General features: G+C 40.8%; 1 protein-coding gene across 1 annotated transcript in view; it reads left to right on the forward strand.

Moving 5' to 3' along the window:
- The window catches only part of LOC124798029 (probable ATP-dependent RNA helicase DHX35), a 214,155-nt gene that overhangs the window by 101,837 nt on the left and 87,570 nt on the right, over nucleotides 1-24,748 (forward strand). The window contains exon 5 of the mRNA XM_047261243.1: nucleotides 21,716-21,898. Within this exon, the coding sequence (XP_047117199.1) occupies nucleotides 21,716-21,898 (183 nt within the window). The remainder of the gene's footprint in view (nucleotides 1-21,715; nucleotides 21,899-24,748) is intronic.

The following is a 24,748-nucleotide window of genomic DNA, read 5'->3' on the forward strand; positions in this document are numbered from 1 at the left end:
TTTCATGAAGGATGGAACTCATTTCAGGGCAGGATTTGAGGAAGTTGTATCCCTGCTGGAGAGTCACATTCAGAGTCTGATCCAGTCCCGGAAAGTATCCTGTCACAAGTGGGGCACTTCTGTGGTAGGTTCTGGGTTTGAGGGGATGAGGAAGTGGCTCTGGTTATTTGCTTCTGTAGCAGGTCGGGAGTGTAGTTGCGGGATTCGAAAGCTGTTTTCAGGTTGTTGGTGTAATGGTTCAGGGATTCAGGACTGGAGCAGATTCGTTTGCCACGAAGACCTAGGCTGTAGGGAAGGGACCATTTGATATGGAATGGGTGGCAACTGTCATAATGGAGGTACTGTTGCTTGTTGGTGGGTTTGATGTGGACGGATGTGTGAAGCTGGCCATTGGACAGATGGAGGTCAGCATCAAGGAAAGTGGCATGGGATTTGGAGTAGGGCCAGGTGAATCTGATGGAACCAAAGGAGTTGAGGTTGGAGAGGAAATTCTGGAGTTCTTCTTCACTGTGAGTCCAGATCATGAAGATGTCATCAATAAATCTGTACCAAACTTTGGGTTGGCAGGCCTTGGTAACCAAGAAGGCTTCCTCTAAGCGACCCATAAATAGGTTGGCGTGCGAGGGGGGGCATCTTGGTACCCACGACTGTTCCCTTTAATTGTTGGTATGTCTGGCCTTCGAAAGTGAAGAAGTTGTGAGTCAGGATGAAGCTGGCTAAGGTAATGAGGAAAGAGGTTTTAGGTAGGGTGGCAGGTGGTCGGCATGAAAGTAAGTGCTCCATCGCAGCGAGGCCCTGGGCGTGCGGAATATTTGTGTATAAGGAAGTGGCATCAATGGTTACAAGGATGGTTTCCGGGGGTAACAGATTGGGTAAGGACCCCAGGCGTTCGAGAAAGTGGTTGGTGTCTTTGATGAAGGATGGGAGACTGCATATAATGGGTTGAAGGTGTTGATCTATGTAGGCAGAGATACTTCCGCCTCGACTGACATCTCTGCCCAACCTCTTTGTCTTTACATATGTCTGCCTGTGTGTGTGTGTGTGTGTGTGTGTGTGTGTGTGTGTGTGTGTGTGTGTGTGTGTGTGTGCGTGCGTGCGCGCGCGCGCGAGTGTATACCTGTCCTTTTTTCCCCCTAAGGTAAGTCTTTCCGCTCCTGGGATTGGGATGACTCCTCACCCTCTCCCTTAAAACCCACATCCTTTCATCTTTCCCTCCCCTTCCCTCTTTCCTGATGAAGCAACCGTGGGTTGCGAAAGCTCGAATTTTGTGTGTGTGTGTTAGTGTTTGTTAGTGTCTCTATCAACATACCAATGCCTTTGTTTGGTAAGTTACATCATCTTTAGCATTGGCCTTCACTATGATTGTATAGTACTGATAATAGTTTACATTTTTACTGAACAAATGATTGGCTGTATGGAATGAAAACAGTGTGTATGAATGTTACATGCACAGTAACGTAATTCACTGTTCAAGTCAATTGTGATATGCAGTGTAGGTAAATTGTATCACAGTTCTCCTTACACTCTGGGATAAGCCTGCGAGCATTAGTCTTCATTTTAAGTATCACCTGGTCCAATATTTGTTGAAAATGGTAACCTATGCATGTTCTAGCTCCTAGTACTTGATTACATGGCCATTCCCAAATGATCATAAGCAGATCATCACTATGGTTAAACACTAGGAACATTGTCAAAAATGCTTCAGAACGCCCTATTCACATGTGACATGATCCACACAAGAACTTGTCAGAGAAGTGCAGACACTAAACAAGTTAAACTACCCAGTACAGTCTCTTAGTACAGCTCACTGCTGTGCACTTGCAAGTCGTTATTTCTCATATGTTCTTGAAGTCTCGGGAAATTAATAGGCATTTATGCTCCTAAGTCAATTACTGGCAATAACTGGAATAGCTGGACTGTTTTAGACAAAATGTCACAAGGAGGCTAATAAATAAGTATTTTACTATTTGGAGTTAATTCTCAACATTAAGAAAAAAGAAACATTTGTCTGTAAATCCACACCTTAAAGTATCCCATTTAGGAACAGTTTACTGAGAGGCACAGTCCATAGCCACACATTTGGTGGCACACGTACCCTCTTTGACATTACAGCCAAACAAAATATTTTCTGTGATGAAATTCTTATTTGGAAAAGATAAACTGTGTGAATCTTTTTGTTGTGCCTATCGCAACTCAGCATCTCCACTATATGGTGAGTAGCAACTCTCCTTCTCTGGTATTGTTGAATAGAATTTAATTCACAGTGATTTTGTGTAAGCCTTCTGACTGGGTAGCACACTTACGGTTTATCCATATATCATCAACGTTTGAGCTACAGTCTGGTTGCAGACATAACTTTTCACTGTAGGAGTTCAAACAAGTGTACAAGGAGAACTGTTCTGAAATTTGGAAAATTGGGAGAACTGAAGTTGTGATGTTGGGTCACAATTAGTCATGGCTGGAAAGCTCTTACTAAGAGTATTGTCCATGAAAATTAAAAGTTCGGGTTCAAATCTTGGTTCAGCTCACAGTTTCAATCTGTTATAAGTTTTACATTACAGTTGGAGAGTGGTAAACTGGCAACTGCTTCCCCAATCCTCTGTATGGCTAATGACTCTGTGTATCCTTGTGTGGAAACAGTGTTCTGTTATTACTGAACTCTTAAGTAGTGGAGTCTCATGCAACTGATGGAAGCTTTTGTGTGTGGTAATTTGTACATGAAGTGGCCTCGAGTAGTATGCATTTTGATAGATATTCTGACTGTGAACTTTCTGAAAGAGCATGTCCATACCATCCTGAGGGAGCAGAGTAGCGTGGCTAAGGTCAAGGAGGCAATACAGGAAGGTTGTCCTTGGCTGTTGGTCATGTAGTATTCTGTCAAGCTCATGGTATCCAGTGACATTGGGTGAGATAGACAATAAGGTATAAAATTAAGGTTGACTCTGTTTGTGCTTTCCCCACTGTTTTTCAGTATTTGGTTTGTGAATGTGTGAACCACTGGTCTGCCTCATCGGTAGTAATTGTGGCTTACAGGATGCCATTGCTTCTGCAGAAATATTGAAATTGTTTCATTCTACTGCATGTTGCAATCTACATCTACATCTACATTTATACTCCGCAAGCCACCCAACGGTATGTGGCGGAGGGCACTTTACGTGCCACTGTCATTACCTCCCTTTCCTGTTCCAGTCGCGTATGGTTCGCGGGAAGAACGACTGTCTGAAAACCTCCGTGCGCGCTCTAATCTCTCTAATTTTACATTCGTGATCTCCTCGGGAGGTATAAGTAGGGGGAAGCAATATATTCGATACCTCCCTGCCGCCGTTGGATAAGCAGCTGCAGCAGCAAGTCGTATACTCCTAGCTCACTCATTTGTTACATAGTTTAATTCTTAATTTCTTTGCGTGTTTTTGGTACTTGCATTGTTTAATTCATAAATTTCGGGCGTATTATAGTATTTGAGAGTTGTAGCATCGCGTTTTAGTACCTGAATAGTGTTTTTGGTACTTGCGTTGTTTAATTCATAAATTTCGGGCGTATTATAGTATTTGAGAGTTGTAGCATCGCGTTTTAGTACCTGAATTGTGTAAATTCGCGTAGTCTCCTTCCGCCGCCGAGCAGTGTCAGCAGTGCGCAAGTAGCAGCATTACTGCATTTACTAGGCAATCTTGTATTTTAATAACCGTTTAAATTTTGTCGATTTGTTTGCGCTCTCTGTAGATTAGTTCAGACGTTCTTTGCAAAACAGTTTTTAGCATGGATAGGGACTGCAACTGCTGTGTTCGGATGCAGGCTGAGTTGGCATCCCTTCGCTCCCAGCTTCAGGCAGTGTTGGCTTCGGTCACACAGCTTGAGGCTGTTGCCAATGGGCATCACTGTGGGGGTCCGGATGGGGGTTTGTCGGGGACGGCCAGCTCGTCCCACGCATCCCCCGATCGGACTACGACTGTGGTTGCCCGGGATACTGCCCGCATTGAGGCTGATCCCTCACCTGTGGTAGAGTGGGAGGTCGTCTCAAGGTGTGGCAGAGGGCGAAAGACATTCCGGAGGGCTGAACGGAAGGCCTCTCCAGTTTGTCTGACGAACCGGTTTCAGGCTCTGTCTCAGGATGATACTGATCTTCGGCCTGACATGGCTGCTTGTCCTGTTCCAGAGGTTGCCCCTCAGTCTGCAAGATCCGGGCGGTCGCAGAGGGTGGGCTTACTGGTAGTTGGGAGCTCCAACGTCAGGCGCGTAATGGGGCCCCTTAGGGAAATGGCAGCAAGAGAGGGGAAGAAAACCAATGTGCACTCCGTGTGCATACCGGGGGAGTCATTCCAGATGTGGAAAGGGTCCTTCCGGATGCCATGAAGGGTACAGGGTGCACCCATCTGCAGGTGGTCGCTCATGTCAGCACCAATGATGTGTGTCGCTATGGATCGGAGGAAATCCTCTCTGGCTTCCGGCGGCTATCTGATTTGGTGAAGACTGCCAGTCTCGCTAGCGGGATGAAAGCAGAGCTCACCATCTGCAGCATCGTCGACAGGACTGACTGCGGACCTTTGGTACAGAGCCGAGTGGAGGGTCTGAATCAGAGGCTGAGGCGGTTTTGCGACCGTGTGGGCTGCAGATTCCTCGACTTGCGCCATAGGGTGGTGGGGTTTCGAGTTCCGCTGGATAGGTCAGGAGTCCACTACACGCAACAAGCAGCTACACGGGTAGCAGGGGTTGTGTGGCGTGGGCTGGGCGGTTTTTTAGGTTAGATGACCTTGGGCAAGTACAGAAAGGGCAACAGCCTCAACGGGTGCGGGGCAAAGTCAGGACATGCGGGGACCAAGCAGCAATCGGTATTGTAATTGTCAACTGTCGAAGCTGCGTTGGTAAAGTACCAGAACTTCAAGCGCTGATAGAAAGCACCGAAGCTGAAATCGTTATAGGTACAGAAAGCTGGCTTAAGCCAGAGATAAATTCTGCCGAAATTTTTACAAAGGTACAGACGGTGTTTAGAAGGGATAGATTGCATGCAACCGGTGGTGGAGTGTTCGTCGCTGTTAGTAGTAGTTTATCCTGTAGTGAAGTAGAAGTGGATAGTTCCTGTGAATTATTATGGGTGGAGGTTACACTCAACAACCGAGCTAGGTTAATAATTGGCTCCTTTTACCGACCTCCCGTCTCAGCAGCATTAGTGGCAGAACAACTGAGAGAAAATTTGGAATACATTTCACATAAATTTTCTCAGCATGTTATAGTCTTAGGTGGAGATTTCAATTTACCAGATATAGACTGGGACACTCAGATGTTTAGGACGGGTGGTAGGGACAGAGCATCGAGTGACATTATACTGAGTGCACTATCCGAAAATTACCTCGAGCAATTAAACAGAGAACCGACTCGTGGAGATAACATCTTGGACCTACTGATAACAAACAGACCCGAACTTTTCGACTCTTTAAGTCCAGAACAGGGAATCAGTGATCATAAGGCCGTTGCAGCATCCCTGAATATGGAAGTTAATAGGAATATAAAAAAAGGGAGGAAGGTTTATCTGTTTAGCAAGAGTAATAGAAGGCAGATTTCAGACTACCTAACAGATCGAAACGAAAATTTCTGTTCCGACACTGCAATGGTTTGCAGGAGGCCCTTGGTGGCCAGAATATCATCTAATGGAGTGATGGTCACTTTCATGATGGGGAGATAATAGTATAATTGAAACTGAACAACATAATTCATCACCATTAACCGGATTTGAGGGAACACCTTTTTTTATTATTTTTAGTTTTGCATATTCCATGGATCCATACAGTGAGGAGTTTGTTCTAGATATGGAATATACCAAGATTATGATAACATATAGTTCCATTTAACTGCTCAACAGATACTGTAGAACTGCAAATAAAATAAGAAATGGTAATCAACTGCACTCTTCAATATGAATGTGTTCAAAACAGTTTAACAACCACAGTTGTTGTCATACTACTGGATAATAAGCACACTGACAAAATATGGAATGAAATACACATACACAGAACACAGTGTCTGATCTACTTAAAATTCTTGTTTTAACTTGTGACAATCTTGAAACTGTTTAACTAAGTCTTCTCTTTGGGAAACTCTCTTTCACAAATTCCTCAACTGCGCAGAATGTGTGATTCAAGAGAATTTGTCATAGTTTCATTTTAGAAAGGGATTCACTATTCCTAAACTTTCTTTGTTCAGTAAGAAGGAGGGTAAAATTTTTTGTAGCAGCATACTTATCGTCTCTTTACAACTGGGATCAAATTTTTAATTGATAGTGTGTATCATTCTTATGTATAGTGTCATGCAGGTAAACTGCTGATTTTTTAAAAAATGGGTTCTTTATGGCAAAGTACATTACAGAAAAATATGTTGGAAAGTAATGGTAAATATTTCTAACTGGCTAAATAATTTGAGACAGGAGGTTCTTGGACTTACTCCATGTAAGAGACACTTTTTCTGAGCAATTAAGATGGCTTTGAGCAAGAGGTGAGTTATCTCGGGAGAGAATACTGTAACACGTGACAGAATGCACATAAGCAGCCTTTGTGACTATTTGGTTTCCAGTATGTGAGAACATTCTTAATGAAAAAGCTGTATTTTCTGTTCCCAGTTTAGTTTTCAGTCTAAGTTATTGCCCAGGAGTGTGGTGCTGTCAAGGTTCTGTGACTATCAGTTCTTGTCATTCAGTTTTCCTGAGCAACATAAAATTTGTCCCGCTTAACATGGCAGGAAGAGAGTTAACAGTAGACCAGTTGAAGACTTTTGATCAAACTTTGTTGATGACTGTCTTTGACAGATTCTCTGTTAATAGTCTGCAAACATGGTAAATTTACGCTCAACACTATTCACAACTGCAGGCAGATCATAACTGTAAATCACAAACAATAAAGGATCCAGGACAGAACCCTATGGGACACCTTGGTGAATAATGCCCCAGCCTGATGTGACTGCTGCTCCCAATTTGCAGTCCACAGAGCTTCTAAAATTACTTACTGCTTTTTTTTGGATTTCAGCTCATTATCTAATCAGCTGCTGAAGCCATACTTCTTGGCTTCCTCTAATAGTACTTAGTGATTTACATAATTAAAGGGTTTTGTCAAATTACAGAAGATAATCACTGGTGAACTTTTCTTATTTGGAGGCTCTAAGATACCTTCCACAAATGGGAATATTGTCTGTGAAGGCAGTATATTCTTTTGAAAACCAAATTGGATTTTGTTTAAATTACTAAAGTATTCTGGGCATTTGACAATCCTATCATGCAACAACCTTTCAAATACACTGTACAAAATGAAATATGTAATTGTTTACATCAAGGCGTCCCCTTTTATTGGAAGAGTCACAGTGACATATTTCATCCTCTCCACTAGAGCTCTGTTCAGTAGCGAACTGGAGATAGATTTCTTTATATAGTTTTTTTAATGAGACAGTGGTATTCTTAAGTTTTCTAAATGTTGTAGGAGAACAGTATTTCATCAAAAGTGTATGGAGTGTATTGTTTCAGAATATTTATATCCTCACAAAGGTCAGACCTACAGCTGATTCGTTCAATGGCTCTTAAGAAGTGTTCGTTGAAGATTTTGACAGTTTATATCTTATCACTAACTTCGTGTTGTGGTTAAGGATGATATAGGAAACTTCGGAGGGTCAAGGGAAACTAGTCTTACTTTTGGTGACATGCCATATACCTTTGACTGTTTTTACCTCAGTTATTGTTTTTGTTCAACTAATACATATTTCTTGTGTTTCCAATCACTTTGTTTAGAATTTTACAATATATTTTGCAGAAGTCCTGTTTAGCTGGATTATTGGAACATCTGTGTTCAGTGTGTAGATCTTATTTCCTTTTACTGGGTATTTTAATGCCCAACGTGATTCACAGCTTCTACACTGTTTGTTTGCTGTGCGCTCTGTAGATTCTTTTTTGAAATACATTTTCAAACATTTAATGCAGTTTTATGTGAGTGCAGGCTTTCTCGGCGAATTTCATATATGAAGTCTTCACTGGTTGTCAGGCAAGTAGCGTTGTCGTCTCGTAGCAACGTTTCGATGGAATGTGTCTCCATCTTGAGGCAAAGATCATGGAGATGCATCCCATCGAAATTTTGCTACAAGACGACGACACTACTCGGCTGAAAACCCATGAAGTCTCCATACATAATGCAGTTTTATCACTAAAAAACTTAAAATTTTTATTGATATCAGATTCACAATAAGTGGGCTCCCAGTTTGGTAAAATTTTGATGTATTCACTCTCAGGGGTGCACTGGACTTGGCACTGGGAGAACTCATAACTCCTGGGGCTTGCTATTTGGTGGACTTGTTACAGGAGCGATTGAGCTGTTTTTGATGGCTTTTGTTGTGCCTGACCAGTATTTATGTTACTCGATGAGGCTCTCCTCACTGTTCTTTGTACAGTAGAGCAAAGATATAACACTATAAGATTTGAGGAATGAAACCAGGATGCGATTACCATTGTGGCTGATGATAGATACTCCATATGCTACAGTGAGCTGATGTTTATGTGTGTGGAATATGTACAGATGAGAGTGTCTTGATGCCAATCTGTTCAATCAGATTTCACTACTTCCAATAATACACTGACATGACACACCTCTTAGCTCTGGAATAAATAGTAACATTAAAACTATTCACAGTTCGATATAAGTCTTTATCCAAAAGAAGTTACACTGTTCCTGCCCTAAGTCCACAGGAGCCAGAACAGGGGAGTACGTAGGGTGTTCAAGAACAGTTACCATCTTCTGCGCCAGGAATTGGCGCACACAGATTGCACAGTGTGCAGGGGCATTGTTATGGAGCAGTATCCATTTTCCATTCCTGTGCAACTCTAGCCAAAACTGCTGGATACACTATACCAATAGATTCAAAACGGACTGGTAAAATGCAGCATTAATAGTTTGACCTGCAGGAACAGATTCCTTGTGGATGATGCCATCATTGTCGAAGAAGGCGATGAACAGTGTTTTCACCTTGGATTTTGGCAGATGACTTTTCTTTTTTTTTTTGGTCTTGGGTAAGACGGTGAACACCATTACTTCGATTGCTGTATTAAGTCTGGATCAAACTGGTAGCACCATGTCTCATCTCCCGTGACGATGGTGTTCAGAAACAATGGATTGTGGTCTCACATGGAAATGAAATCTCAAGCAGTTTCCTTCCATTTCGCTTTCTGCTCATCTGTGAGCTTGTGTGGCACAAATCAGTAGCAGATCTTCCGCTTGCCCAAATCATCATGGACGATGGTGTGCACCATGTCCTTGCTAATGCCCACTTTCTCCACAATCAATCTGAGACACTGTTACCAATCTTTTGCCAGTATTTGCTGCACTTTCTCAATCTTTTCTGGGGTTCTGCCCGTCGATGGCTGACCTGAATATGGCTCGTCCTCAGTTGTTTCCTTCCCTTCATGGAAGTGTTTAAACCATTCGTAAATACATTTTCTGCTCACGGCTTCCCTCCCGTACACCTGCACCAACATTCCATGTGTCTCCGTTGCAGTCTTCCCCACTTTGTAGTGAACTTGATGTTTACATGTTACTCCATTGCTCTGTGACACTTCCTCTCACACTGACTACGTTCAACTGGTCGCAGTCTGTTTACACAACCAGTCACATGCAGTGCATGCTGTGTATCGATTCTCCTCAAGTCCCTGAAGACGCATGTGCATACACGCACACATGCGCCAAGTAGCCGTTCAGATATGACGCCATTCACCGAGCTTTTTAGACACACCGTGTATGTATTTACTAGAACAGTTTATAAATGGAGGGACCGTCCTAGTTATATAGTCACTGTAAAAAAATCTTGGAAAGAAAGAAAGAAAGAAAGAAAGACTTCTGTGTAGCAGGCTAAAACAAAATATAGGGTAGAGGTAGGGAAATACTGAATGAAACATTGTTTGGCTGTGAAAAGGGCTATGCTTGAAGCTTTCAGTGACTACCATAGTGGAATATTATTGAAAGATCTCTCAGAAAACCCAAAGAAATTCTAGTCGTATATGAAGGCTGCTAGTGGTACCAGAGTCAGTGTCCAGACACCATCAATGGCAGCTGAAACTGAGGGAGTCAAAGCAAAAGCAGAAATTCTGAACTGTATTTTCAAATGTTCTTTTAGAAAGTAAAAGCCATAAATATTGTCCAGTTTAATTCTTGTACTGCTGCAAAGATGAGTGAAATAGATCTTAATCTTAGTGACATTAAGAAACAGCTGAAATCACAAACACTGAATAAAGCTGGTTCATCCGCTCCCAAATTTTTATATGTTCGTAATTCTAATTTGGAATTATACAAATATGAGGGTGAGTCAAATGAAAACCTTAAATATTTTTTAAAAATATTATATTGTGCAGAAGTGATACAAAGCTGTATCATTTTTCAACATAATCTCCCCCACGCTCAACCCAAGTCCTCCAGCACTTACAAAGTGCACAAATTCCTTTAGAAAAAAATTCTTTTGGTAGTCCGCACAACCACTCATGCAGCGCGTGGCTTACCTCTTCATCAGAATGGAACATCTTTCCTCCTATTGCGTCTTTGAGTGGTCCAAACATATGGAAATCACTTGGGTCAAGGTCTGGTGAGTATGGTGGATGAGGAAGACACTCAAAATGCAGGTTGTGATTGTTGAAACTGTTGTACGGGCAGTGTGGGGCCTTGCATTGTCATGTTGCAAAAGGACACCTGCCGACAGCAATCCACCTCGCTTTGATTTGAATGCAGGGCACAGATTATGATGCACTGGTGACAGTGGTCCCTCTAGGCATGTACTGCTCCATAATGACACCCTTTTCGTCCCAAAAGAGAGTCAGCATAACCTTCCCTCCTGATGGTTCTGTTCGAAACTTCATGGAAGTGAACCCAGGTTTCGTCCCCAGTAACGATTCTTGCAAGGAAGCCATCACCTTCTCGTTCAAAGTGCTGAAGAAGTTCTTCACAAGTGGCAACACATCGTTCTCTCATTTCAGGAGTCAGCTGCTGTGGCACCCATCTTGCAGACACTTTGTGAAACTGGAGCACATCACGCACAATGTGGTATGCTGAGCCATGACTAATCTGTAAACATGCTGCAATGCCATTTAGTGTCACTCGGCAGTTTTCCTTCACTATACCTTCAACTGCTGCAATGTTCTGTGGAGTCACAACTCGTTGTGCCTGACCTGGACGAGGAGCATCTTTCACTGAAGTCACACTATTTTTGAACTTCCTACTCCATTCGTAGACTTTTTGCTGTAACAAACATGCATCGCCATACTGAACCTTCATTCGTCGATGAATTTCAATAGGTTTCATGCCTTAAATATGCAAAAACCAAATAACAGAACGCTGTTCTCCCCTGGTGCAAGTCGCAAGTGGGGCAGCCCTCTTTATACTGATACTGTGACGGTATGTGTGCATCTGTACTATGCTGCCACCTACAGGCCATTCTGCATGCTGTTTGTAGCACACATACCAATTTACAGGATAACAGCACAAAATTTCGATTTGTTATTACAAATTTAAGGTTTTCATTTGACTCACCGTAGTAGAAAATATAGACACTTGCAAGCAACTATTCCCAACCTATCTGTCACATAAATGTTGCACACAATTGTACAAAATAGCAGGATCTATGAAACTGAAAATTAATCATAATGGTGCAGACAAAAGACACCTGTACAAATTGCTGCTGTTGATGTGGTGCAAATTCCAATTTGGGTTCTTTAACTGCTTATCATCAGGAACAGTGTGTGAAAAACAGAAGTATTGCGAATGGGGCACATGAAAGTAAGATATCAAGGTAAGAAGACCGATTCTTTCACTGTGCGTATAGTTATTGCCGAGTGAGATGCAGACCCTTCCCTTTTGTTTTGAATAATTATACAAAGTTATTCTACCACATCACAATAGGCATTAATATCAGTAATACATTAAAAAAAAAATTTAAAAATGCTCAATGTAGTCCTGTCTTGTTATAACAAGTAGCAACTGTGATTCTTCTGTATAGAGTTGTCCTTATTTGTGAAATTGATGTTTTTTTGGTTTGTGTACATGTGTGCATCTGTACAGGCATGTGTGTTTAGTAATGCTGATGTCTCTCCAAAATGCTGAAAGAATAGTCACTGTCGTACTTGCTGATGATGATCATCCAGGGTTGTGCAGAACTATTATTCATTGCTGAACATAATGTGATGTCACACATCAGCAGTCGAAGCTGCCCAGCCATGGCACCACTCCAAATGCATTTGTTTGTTTTGTGGTGTTCTAAAGGCAGTCTACATATGGGACAGTTATTTCCTAGCCCAGAATTGGCTAGTCTGTGTCCAATGGTTCAGGATGACACAGGATGTTGTAGGGAGTCCATTTTTTGTTCTCGGACAACAGACACAGATGTGAACGTGTTACGATGTACTTGGTGCACAGTAACGTGGTCGTCCCTTGTGGTGGTCAGACATGGTCCATCAGAACTTTGGAAATGAGTATGCGTGCCCTCACATTCCCACACAGTCCATCATTGATCCACTGTCACATCCAAATGTCCCACGAATCTGGATATTGCACAATTCAGTCAGCTAGCTGAACAGAGACCCACAATGAGGCCCCATTCAAACTGTGTCAGATGGTGATAACACTGTCTTACCCAAGTGCAAAGCTTCTCCGTGTCCTTCACAGGGATCAATTAAAGTCTGACACTGTTCTCACCCCTTGTGTACTCAATGAGGCTTGGTAACGACACTAAAAATGAACAACACTGATGTTCTGTGGTGGCCATTCTACCACTGACAGTGGACTTAAACTGTAATAATTGGTGGAGACTTTAATCATCCAACAATTAATGGGGAAAATTATAGTTTTGTTAGTGGTGGGCGTGATAAGACATCCTGTGAAACTTTACTAAATGACTTCTCCAAAAACTGCCTGGAGCAGATAGTTAGGAGCCCCACTCATGATGGAAATATCTTGGATGTAATGGCAACAAACAGTTCTGACATCTTCAAGGATATTGACATCGAAACTGGTGTCAGTGCCCCATGATGCGATTGTGGTAACAATGATTACCAAATTAAAAAGTACAACTAAAACAAGCAGAAAGATGTGTACATTCAGTAAACTGGATAGAACATCAGTAGTATCATATCTCAATGAGGAACTTGAGACTTTTGGCAAAGGTCAGGAGTATGTAGATGAACTACAAAGTATGTCTCTAAAGAATAGTTGACCATGCACTGTATATATATGAACCCAGTAGAACAGTTCATAATGGGAGGGAACCTCCATTCTATACAGTCACTGTAAAGAAACTTCTAAAGAAACAGAGATCACTGCATAATAGGTGTAGAACAAAGTGTAGAGCTATAGATAGAGAGATACAGAATGAAATGCATTTTACTGTGAAGAGAGCAGTGATGCCATCAGTGACTACCATACCAGAATACTGTCAAATGATATTTCACAAAATCCAAAGAAATTCTGGTCTTATACAAAAATGTACGGCCAAACTTTCAGGAGACATTCCTCACACACAAATAAAGAAAAGATGTTATGTGGACATATGTCCGGAAATGCTTAATTTCCATGTTAGAGCTCATTTTAGTTTCGTCAGTATGTTCTTCCACCTACGCTCAATGGAGCACGTTATCATGATTTCATATGGGATACTCTACCTGTGCTGCTAGAACATGTGCCTTTACAAGTACGACACAACATGTGGTTCATGCACGATGGAGCTCCTGCACATTTCTGTCGAAGTGTTCGTACGCTTCTCAACAACAGATTCGGTGACCGATGGATTGGTAGAGGCGGACCAATTCCATGGCCTCCACGCTCTCCTGACCTCAACCCTCTTGACTTTCATTTATGGGGCCATTTGAAAGCTCTTGTCTACAAAACGCCGGTATCAAATGTAGAGACTCTTCGTGCTCGTATTGTGGACGGCTGTGATACAATACGCCATTCTCCAGGGCTGCATCAGCGCATCAGGGATTCCATGCGACGGAGGGTGGATGCATGTATCCTCGTTAATGGAGGACATTTTGAACATTTCCTGTAACAAAGTGTTTGAAGTCACGCTGGTACGTTCTGTTGCTGTGTGTTTCCATTCCATGATAAATGTGATTTGAAGAGAAATAATAAAATGAGCTCTAACATGGAAAGTAAGCATTTCCGGACACATGCCCACATAACATATTTTCTTTTTTTGTGTGTGAGGAATGTTTCCTGAAAGTTTGGCATTACCTTTTTGTAACACCCTGTATAAAGGCTGTTAGTAGCATCAAAGTTAGTGTCCAGTCATAGCAAATGAGACGAATTGAAAGTGAGGACAGCAAAGCAAAAGCTGAAACTCTTAACTCTGTTTTCTAATGTTCCTTTACAAAGGAAAACACAGGAGAATTGTCCCAATTTAATCCTGTACCACTGAAAAGATGAATGAAGTAAGTAGCGTCAGTAGTGTTGAGAAACAGCGGAAATTCTAAAACTGAACAAAGCGTCAGGCCCCGGTAGAATCCCTGTCAGATTCCCTACTGAATTTGTGACTGAGTTAGCCCCTCTTCCAACTATAATCTATCACAGATACTTCAAACAAAAAACCATGCCCAGTTCTTGGAAAAAGGCACAGGTCACCCCCATCTACAAGAAGGGTAGTAGAAGTTATCCACAAAACTACCGCCCAGTATCCTTGACATCAGTTTGTTGTAGAATCTTAGAACGTATTCATAGCTCAAACATAATAAGGTATCTTGAACAGAATGACGTCCTCAATGCCAACCAGAATGGGTTTCAAAACCATTGATCTTGGGAAACCCAGCTCTCACTTTTCTCACATGACATTCTGAAAGCTTTGGTTCAAGGCAGTAAGGTAGATGCTATATTTCTTGATTTCCAAAAAGCATTTGGCTCAGTACCATACCTTTGCTTATTGTCAAAAGTATGGTCATATGGGGTATCAAGTGAAATTTGTGTCTGGAGTGAGGACTTTTTGGCAGGGAGGATGCAGTATGTTATCTGGATGGAGAGTCATCGTCAGATGTAGAAGTAGCTTCGAGTTTGCCCCAGGGAAGTGTATTGGGACCCTTGCTGTTCATGCTGTATATTGATGATCTTGCAGACAATAGTAATAGTAAAATCAGGCATTTTGGAGATGATGCAGTTATGTATAACAAAGTACTACCTGAGGGAACTAGCATAAATATTGTCAGATCTTGGTAAGATTTCAGAGTAGTGCAGAGATTGGCAACTTGCTCTAAATTTTCAGAAATGTAAAATTTTGCAGTTACATAACAAAACAAAAACATAGTATCCTGTTGTAGGGATATGAAATTGAATGATCATGTAGGTTCTGTTGTGGGTAAAGTAGGTGGTGGATTTCAGTTTATTGGTAGAACACTGGGGAGGTGCAATCAGTCTACAAAGGAGATTGCTTACAAATCACTTATGCGACCAGTTGTAGAATATTGCTCAAGTACGTGGGACCCGTACCAGATAGGACTAACAGGAGATACTGAACGTATACAGAGAAGGGCAACACGAATGCTCACGGGTATGTTTGATCTGTGGGAAAGTATAACAGAGATACCGAAGGAACTTAACTGGCAGTCTCTTGAAGACAGATTAAACTATTCTGAGAAAGTCTATTAACAAGGTGTCAAGAACAGGCTTTAAATCATTACTCTAGGGATAAACTACAACCCCCTGTGTATCGCTTACATAGGAATCATGAGGATAATATTAGAATAACTACTGCATGCATGGATGCATTCAAATAATTTTCTTCCTATGCTCCTTATGTGACTGGAACAGGAAGAAATCCTAATAACTGGTACAATGGGACATACCCTCTGCCATGCACCTCATGGTAGTTTGCAGAGTATAGTTGTATATGTATATGAAGAGCTATGAAATTAAAGTCAATCCCAGTAAATGGGCAAGTCTCACCAACAGCCACAGGAAGAAAAGGCCATTAAATCTGCTAGTGGTAGCACCTCCCACAACAGGAAATATTTTTTTTGGTTGGATGCATTTTTTGCTTCTAGATTTAAAATTCAGGACTCAGTCAATATAGTCGCTGATGATATTTCCTTTAAGAATCTGGATTTACAGAACAACACTATTTGAATGGGTTCTTTGGTGAGCAACAAGTTACATAGCGTACTGGATGTGAAATAACTCAGCCATGTTGTGTGATTCTGAACATGACTCAAATTTCATAATCCTTGCATTATTTAGAAAAGGACATTAAATATGAAAATCACATTAAATCACAGACTGGGCAACAAAAATACAACTGTACATTTGAGCTTTCGCCCTAAAAGACTTATTCTAAGTGGAAAACACACACACACACACACACACACACACACACACACACACACATTACCACTGTCTCAGAAGGCCGTTTGGCCAGAAGCTCAGATGTATAGCAATCTTTTTGTGGTGACGGTCTGCAACTCAGTGTCTCCTATATTGTGAGTAGCAATCCATCCTGTCATAATATTGTTGTTATTCTATCCCAGATTTTCCATTGTTTAAATTCACATTAAAAACTTATCTTCTTACCAGAAAAATTTTGGTCTTGGCCAGAGATGCCCTGCAGCATGGCATTGGTGTTCTGGTCTCACAAACAGCCAGCCAAGTTTACCTGAAAAACTGTAATGACAGCACAAATAAACTATGTGGAAACATTAAAAGAGGTCCTTCTAATTAACAACCAACTAAGAAAATTTAATATATATTTTTGTGGAATTGAGCCCCATGTAATGGAAGATGATAGACCTTGGCTAGGTCAGATTGTTCCTCGTATGTGGCTGCATGAAACAGCTTGTCAAGAGACTATAACAATTGGCACTGTTCTTAAGTAACTACAACTAAACTATCTGCTGTTGATATTTTTGCTAGCATACTAATACTAATGCATTATTATTGGTGCCAATGAAATCAAACATGAGGTCTGATGCACAAGAAATACTTTGTTTTCAAATAAACAAAGAATACAAAATGTGTTAGATGGTTTTCTGCTAAGAGGCCATCATGTAAATCACAAAACAGTAGAACACCCAACACTTCTCACAAAGTCAAACAAAACACACACACACACACACTCACTCACACACACACACACACACAAATTGTTGCAATCCACCACCAACTATTCTGGCTGCTTTCACTTGAGACAAAAAATGACAAATGTAGAGTAGCCACACCACACACATTCAGAAAGTGCATTTTTTAAATATTACATAGAGATCATTGGAATATATAATGAATTAACAATCCAGCAAGACCATGTATGCACTGACAAGGTCACGACACAGATAACACTACTTGTGTGTTGGACATGCACACAGAATGCAATCTTGAGAACACCTTATTATTGACTTTGCAACTTCTTTTTCTGGAGGCTTCATAGTTCATAGTGGCCAACCCATTGTTGAATTTTGCTTTTGTAGTACATATGACAGCAGAAAGATCCCCTATCAGGATTTTCTACAAAATGATATTGAGGGGTATCGCAAGTGGTTGTGAAAATCAGCACGAATGGAAATACAACTATTCCAGTTAACATCTACTACATTTACTGAATTCTGACAAAGGAATAGTGATATCTACATGAAATCTCTGCCATTTCGTCCTTCAAATGCACCAACAGAATGCGTGATGCTGACTTTTAAAATCATAATGAAGTCAGTAGGAAATCCTCCAAAGAAACAGGATATTTTTGAGTAATTGCAGATCTACTTCCATACATAGAAGCAGCCCAACAGATATTCTGCATGAATGATGCCATTGAGTACTACTAGATCTCCTCTGGCCAGCACAACCATGTGCTGAAATTCTGCCAGCATCCACAGTTTCAGGCAGTCTCTTAGGTCTGGGACCACACAGAGAGAAACTGAATGAGTTGAGTACCTGCCACCATTCTCAGAAGCCATGGCCATTAACCTTTTATGGTTGAGCCATAGGCAGACACACGATCTATCACCGGAATCAATGGTTGCCATGACACTTAAGTGACCTTTTAGCTGGTCCTGCAACTATGGAAAGAGGTGGCAAAGTAGTACCATCAGCATCAACAATCCTTTCTGGAAATGGTGCAGCACTGTGTCCATCCTGCATTTCCTAACACAACTGAAGTGAAAGATTAGTAACTGATGGAAACTGAACCACTGTGTTCAACCACAGAAGTCTCCAGCAGCTGAGGTCTACATACTGCTGGATCTACCTTGCACTTGTGACATCCTATCTGCATGCACAGTTCACATTATGATTCAGAGCTGACCACTGAGTGGCAATATCTTCAACTATTCCCCCCCCCCTTTTTTTTTTTACTGACTAGGATGCTAACACTCTTAAGGTATGGTTGAAAGGGGGGAGAGATCTTGTATTCCCACTTGATTAACAGCTGACATACTACTCTGAATCAGCTAGTAATCTCCTGGTAACATGCTCATGAGTTTCATAAAACACAAACAAGCATCTGTATCGTGGTGTCACATGGGCAATCCTGTGTGTCCAGTAAATGGGTATAAAACTGGGACAGCAGTTGGTGACAAATTAGGAAAAATATAAACTGTTGAAGTGCTGTTTGGTATGAACTTCCATTTGTGCAGTATAGTCTAAGGACTTAATGTGATTCACTTATTGATGTTCTTTGGCAACTCCTTTGGTGGTGATAGAACTGTGAATAGGACAAACTGTTCAGTTGCTAATGATGACCTCATGTCATAAGTGGACATGCTTGTCTCCTTTGATCAACAAATGAGTACCATGACACTACACACATGGTTTTCCACTGTGCGTATCCAGTTTATGAGAAAACTTTTACCTTGTTCTCTTACATGTCATATCACATGAGATGAGGTGCTACCCATGGTGTCAGAATGGTGTCTACTGTATGAAGCCTCATAATTCGAAAGAGACTGCCATGAGTCCCATGCTTGGATGTTACGAAGGAGAACAAGATTTTAAACTGCAATCACTTTACTTTGAAAATGTTTGAACTCACGTTTGAAGATAATTCTGTACTGCATTCATGGGTATCTATGACCATTGCTAGTCTATGTATGCATTTCTTCATGTGCATCAACAATGAAGTCAAATTACTAGCAACTACTGATTGTAGGCCCTGGGAGTAGACAGCATTCCATTAGAACTACTGACAGCCTTGGGAGAGCCAGTCCTGACAGATCTCTACCATCTGGTGAGTAAAATGTATGAGACAGGCGAAATACCATCAGACTTCAAGAAGAATATAATTATTCCAGTCCCAAAGAAAGCAGGTGTTGACAGATGTGAAAATTACCAAACTACCAGTTTAATAAGCCACGGCTGCAAAACACTAACAGGAATTCTTTACAGACGAATGGAAAAACTGGTAGAAGCCGACCTTGGGGAAGATCAGTTTAGATTCTGTAGAAATGTTGGAACATGTGAGGCAGTACTGACCCTACAGCTTATCTTAGAAGCTAGATTAAGAAAAGGCAAACCTACATTTCTAGCATTTGTAGACTTAGAGAAAGCTTTTGACGATGTTGACTGGAATACTCTCTTTCAAATTCTGAAGGTGGCAGGGGTAAAATACAGGGAGCGAAAGGCTGTTTACAATTTGTACAGAAAACAGATGGCAGTTATAAGAGTCGAGGGACATGAAAGGGAAGCAGTGGTTGGGAAGGGAGTGAGACAGGGGCGTAGCCTCTCCCTGATGTTATTCAATCTGTATATTGAGCAAGCAGTAAAGGAAACAAAAGAAAAATTTGGAGTAGGTATTAAAATCCATGGAGAAGAAATAAAAACTTTGAGGTTCGCCGATGACATTGTAATTCTGTCAGAGACAGCAAAGGACTTGGAAGAGCAGTTGAATGGAATGGACAGTGTCTTGAAAGGAGGATATAAGATGAACATCAACAAAAGCAAAACGATGATAATGGAATGTAGTCGAATTAACTAAGGTGATGCTGAGGGAATTATATTAGGAAATGAGACACTTAAAGTAGTAAAGGAGTTTTTCTATTTGGGGAGCAAAATAACTGATGATGGTCAAAGTAGAGAGGATATAAAATGTAGACTGGCAATGTCAAGGAAAGAGTTTCTGACGAAGAGGAATTTGTTAACGTCGAGTATAAATTTAAGTGTCAGGAAGTCGTTTCTGAAAGTATTTGTATGGAGTGTAGCCATGTATGGAAGTGAAACATAGACGATAAATAGTTTGGACAAGAAGAGAATAGAAGCTTTTGAAATGTGGTGCTACAGAAGAATACTGAAGATTAGATGGGTAGATCACGTAACTAATGAGGACGTTCTGAATAGAATTGGGGAGAAGAGGAGTTTGTGGCACAACTTCACTAGATAAAGGGATGGGTTGGTAGGACATGTTCTGAGGCATCAAGGGATCATCAATTTAGTACTGGAGGGTGGCGTGGAGGGTAAAAATCGTAGAGGGAGACCAAGAGATGAATACACTAAGCAGGTTCAGAAGGATGTAGGCTGCAGTAAGTACTGGAAGATGAAGCAGCTTGCACAGGATAGAGTAGCATGGAGAGCTGCATCAAACCAGTCTCACGACTGAAGACCACAACAATAACTGATTGTTTAACTCTGCTGCAGATAGCATGTCTTAATAACTCTGAGTACCGCTGCAATGACAGTATTAATGTATTTTTGATGAACATGGAATAGTTGTATTTCCATTCGTGCTAAGTTACATCTATTTTATATCATGAAAGTAAATCCAGCTTCATGCATTGTGAGTATTTATTTGCAAAGTCTTACTTGTTTACAATTACTTAACAGATTTTTGAACAATAATAATCAGGACTGATTGCTGATCTCCACATACAGGGGTGTTACACACCAGACAGGCACATTTGAAAGTAGACTACTCACCTCGTACTCCTGCCTTGAACTACCACTATCTGCCACCACCACAACAAAGGCAATTGAGTCTCAGTGCCTGCTGATGACAGTGGTCATGTGTGGTGAGCTGTGTGTGTATGAGTGTATGTGCATTTTTCTAAAGGATTTTGTCTGGTAGTTTAATTTACTTTTAGATGTGTCTGCTGCTCAATGCATCCTTTGTGTGGTGAGAGGCAACATATCCTAATTCAGATTGTTATTCTGTCCTGGATTTTCCATAAATTTTTAACATCTACTTGGCGTGTGCAGGATTTACCAACTGCCATGTACAGTGAAAATGATAATCGTGGTTTGACCTTAGCCGCTCTATATCATATTTCATATTCCTCTGACTAATTTCTATGTTAGAAGATTATCAAGTGATACTTGCAGAGTTAACGTACACTACACAAATATTAACAGTAGGTAAAAGGATGAAAAATATGATACACTGAAGGTGCCTTTGCAGCTGTATTTAAGTGCTAGCTAACCTAGCAGCTGATGAGTTCACCAAGCTGTCTGAACGACAAACTGTGCGATGTGTATTTTCCAGTTTTTGGCTAATGTACTGTACTCGCAGTTCATATGTTGCTACAACCATTCATATGCAACTGTAATTGGTACACAGTCTGACACTTTCACTGTTGATGGGATATTAAGACCTGAGAAAAGCAGTGTGCTAAATAAGAAATTTCACTATGGTTTATGTTCATGTTACAATATAGGAACTGTTTGCAGTAGCTTTGTAATGTACTATTGTTTCACTCCTGACAGCTACAGCTGTATTTTCTGAGAGCAGCCAAATAAAATAAATGTTTCTTTTCCTCACTTTACAGTATCTGGTGGAGGCAGGATGGGCAGCCGACGGAAAAATAGTGGGTGTGACAGAGCCAAGGCGTGTGGCTGCTACGACTTTAGCAATGAGAGTTGCAGATGAAAAAAACTGCATGGTTGGTCAACTTGTTGGCTACAGCATTCGCTTTGATGATCATTTTGACCCTGAACACACTAAAATAAAAGTGAGTGCAATGAATTGATTGGAATATTATGAATCTTGTAATCACTCAGGTTTTCGTGGTATGCTTGATTAGCAGTGTGCTTTTGGGTTTTCAGCCAAGTTGTTGATTCTATTTTTATGCAGAATGAGTTTCTTAATGTGAAAATTCATGTTTGTTTTAGAAGAGAAGGATCGATTTTGTCTTACAAACAGAGGAAATAAATGGCAATAAAATGTAACATTTTTTGTTCATAAGAACATCATAATTTAGTAAAATGGTGTGTTGATTCAGTTGTTTATTAAAGACTCTTCATCATAGAAGTAAGTTGTAAGTTAAATTGCTGCAAGAAATTTTTGAAGTGACCATACCAGAGTAGGTGCTTCCTTTCTGTGTAGTCTAGGATTGTGCTTTTGACATTCATAACCCCTCTGATCCTATCATTTCTAATATGATCAAGCGTGGAATATCCACAACTCCATCTCCAGAAAGCCATTTCGAGAGCCAGCAGGTGATCTTTCTGCCTCTGAGTTAGTTCCCACAACTCTGCACCATACATTGTGATACTTTCAATAATTGTGAGGTAGATGGTTTGTTTTGTTCTGCACATTATGTTTTCATTCCAGAGAATACCATGTAGTTGTTTTATAGCTCACTTGCCCTGGCCAGTTTTATTTTTTTTATATCATCCATATTTCTACCATTGGACGACAGTGTCACTTCCAGGCACTTAAAATTATGACACCCTTTAACGTAGCAGCACCGAGTTGTAGGTTGTTAACAGCATTTTCTCCCACTTTCAGATATTCTGTGTTTTAGATATGTTTATGACAAAGCCCCATTTCTCATATTCTTCTTTTAATTTCCAGAGCGTGTAATTTCCATCTTCCTCATATCCAGCTACTAACACTTGGTTGTCAGCAAAAAATAAAGTGAACAAGATCTCATTGTCTATGGGGATACCCATTCCTCCACATTTCCTTTTCCAGGATTTTAGTGCCTCCTCTAGATAGACCTTAAATAGTGTAGAAGTGAGTGTGCATCCCTGGTGTAGCCCCTTGTCACCTTAAACTCTTGAGTTAGTTGATTTCTCACTTTTCCCATTGCAGTACAACCTTGGTAGAGGAGTCTGACAGCTTTCACATAGCTCGGTGACATGTCATTATCAGTTAGACTTGTCCATAGCTTTTTCTGTGGAACTGTGTCATAAGACCCCTTGCTGTCCTTTTCTCCACTAGGTTTTTGAGGGTAAATACTCCATCAGTACAGGAGCGACCAGATCTGAATCCATTTTGTTCTTCAGATTCAGTTATTTCTTCTCCTACCCTCTTTTTTAGGATACAGCCATAGACTCTCATCATGGATGGCATCACACAAATACCACAATAGTTTGCACAATTTCTCCTGTTGCCCTTCTTAAATTTTGAAGTAATTGTTTCCTTTTTCCACTCCTTTGGGGCTTCGTTACCTCTAAGGCATTTGTCAAAAATCATTGCCAATATCTCAAACAGTTTTGACAGTGGTGCTTTAACCAGTTCTGTATAAATTAATCCTGGACCTGGCGAGTTTCTGTTTTTCATGGCATTAATTGTTATCATTACTGACTTCAGTGTCTGGTGGGTTCTCAGTGAATGCCGCTCTGTTCTCAGTTAGTAGTCCTTGGTAGGGTTGTACTCATTCCTGCATGCTAATGAGGTTTATATCTGCTTTGTCTTTATTCTGTGTTCTCATTGTTTTTAATACCTTCCAGGCTTTACTTGCTCATGTATTCCCCATGCTGTTTTCTATCTCTTCACCGGTTTTCTGCCGGGCTTCGTTTTTTGCCGAAGTGTTGTCTTTTCTCCACTCTCTGTATTCCTGCCAATCATTGTCTGATCTTGAGTTCAACCATTTATTATAAGTTTTCTACTTACTTTCTACCTTCTCTTGTACCAAGTGCTTCCACCACTCATCGTATGTTCTATTACTCTTTTGGATTTCTTTTTTTCCCAGTGCTTCATCAGCTGTGTTATGGATGGCTACTTTAACCATCTCATAAATCGTATCTGCGGAGATTTCTTCAATGGCAGCAAGTTTTTCTGCTAGCCTTTGCTGGTACAAGAAACGGATAGAACTGTGGTCAAGGCTTTGTAAATTATATTCGGTATTATTGGCTTTCTCTGGCTCAGTTTCCACTTGAATTTCTGTGTCTTTGATAAACTTGAATAATATCTTAGACATTAGCAAAAAATGGTCTGATCCGCACTCTGCACATCTTATAGCCCTCATGTCTTGTACTACTAGCTTTGTTGTTTGTTTTATTATGACATAATCTATAATGGACTAGAGGTTAACACTTGGTTTTGTCCACGTATATTTGTGGATGTCCTTATGCTTGAACCATCCATTCAGAAATCTTAAGTCATTTTGCATGCTGAATTCTATCAATCTTTCACCGTTATTATTTATGATTTCATAACCACATTGACATACTATGTTGTCATTAGCTTTGCATCCTATTTTGGCATTTAGGTCTCCTAGTAAAATGACTTCTTTGCGATTCCCTATATTTTCAAGAGATCTTGTCAATAGAGTGTAGAATAAGTCTTTCTTCGCTACATCAGTGTTGTCGTTTGCTGAATAGACCGCAGTAATCACCACAGAATGACCCTTTATTTTCATCTGTACTTGCAGAATTTTATCACTGACATGTTCCCAGCTGGCTAGGTTTTCTTGAGTTGTTTCTTTATGGCAATGGCAACTGCACTTTGGGCCCGTTGTTTCTTTGGTACCCCACTATAAATGTATATGTAATCATTTGTCTCTTCTGTACCATGCCCATTCGCTTTGCTTTCTGTTAGGCCCATTATGTCGACATCAAGGCGCTTTATTTCT

This window comes from Schistocerca piceifrons, chromosome 5 (genome assembly GCF_021461385.2).
Source record: "Schistocerca piceifrons isolate TAMUIC-IGC-003096 chromosome 5, iqSchPice1.1, whole genome shotgun sequence".
NCBI classification, from domain to species: domain Eukaryota; kingdom Metazoa; phylum Arthropoda; class Insecta; order Orthoptera; family Acrididae; genus Schistocerca; species Schistocerca piceifrons.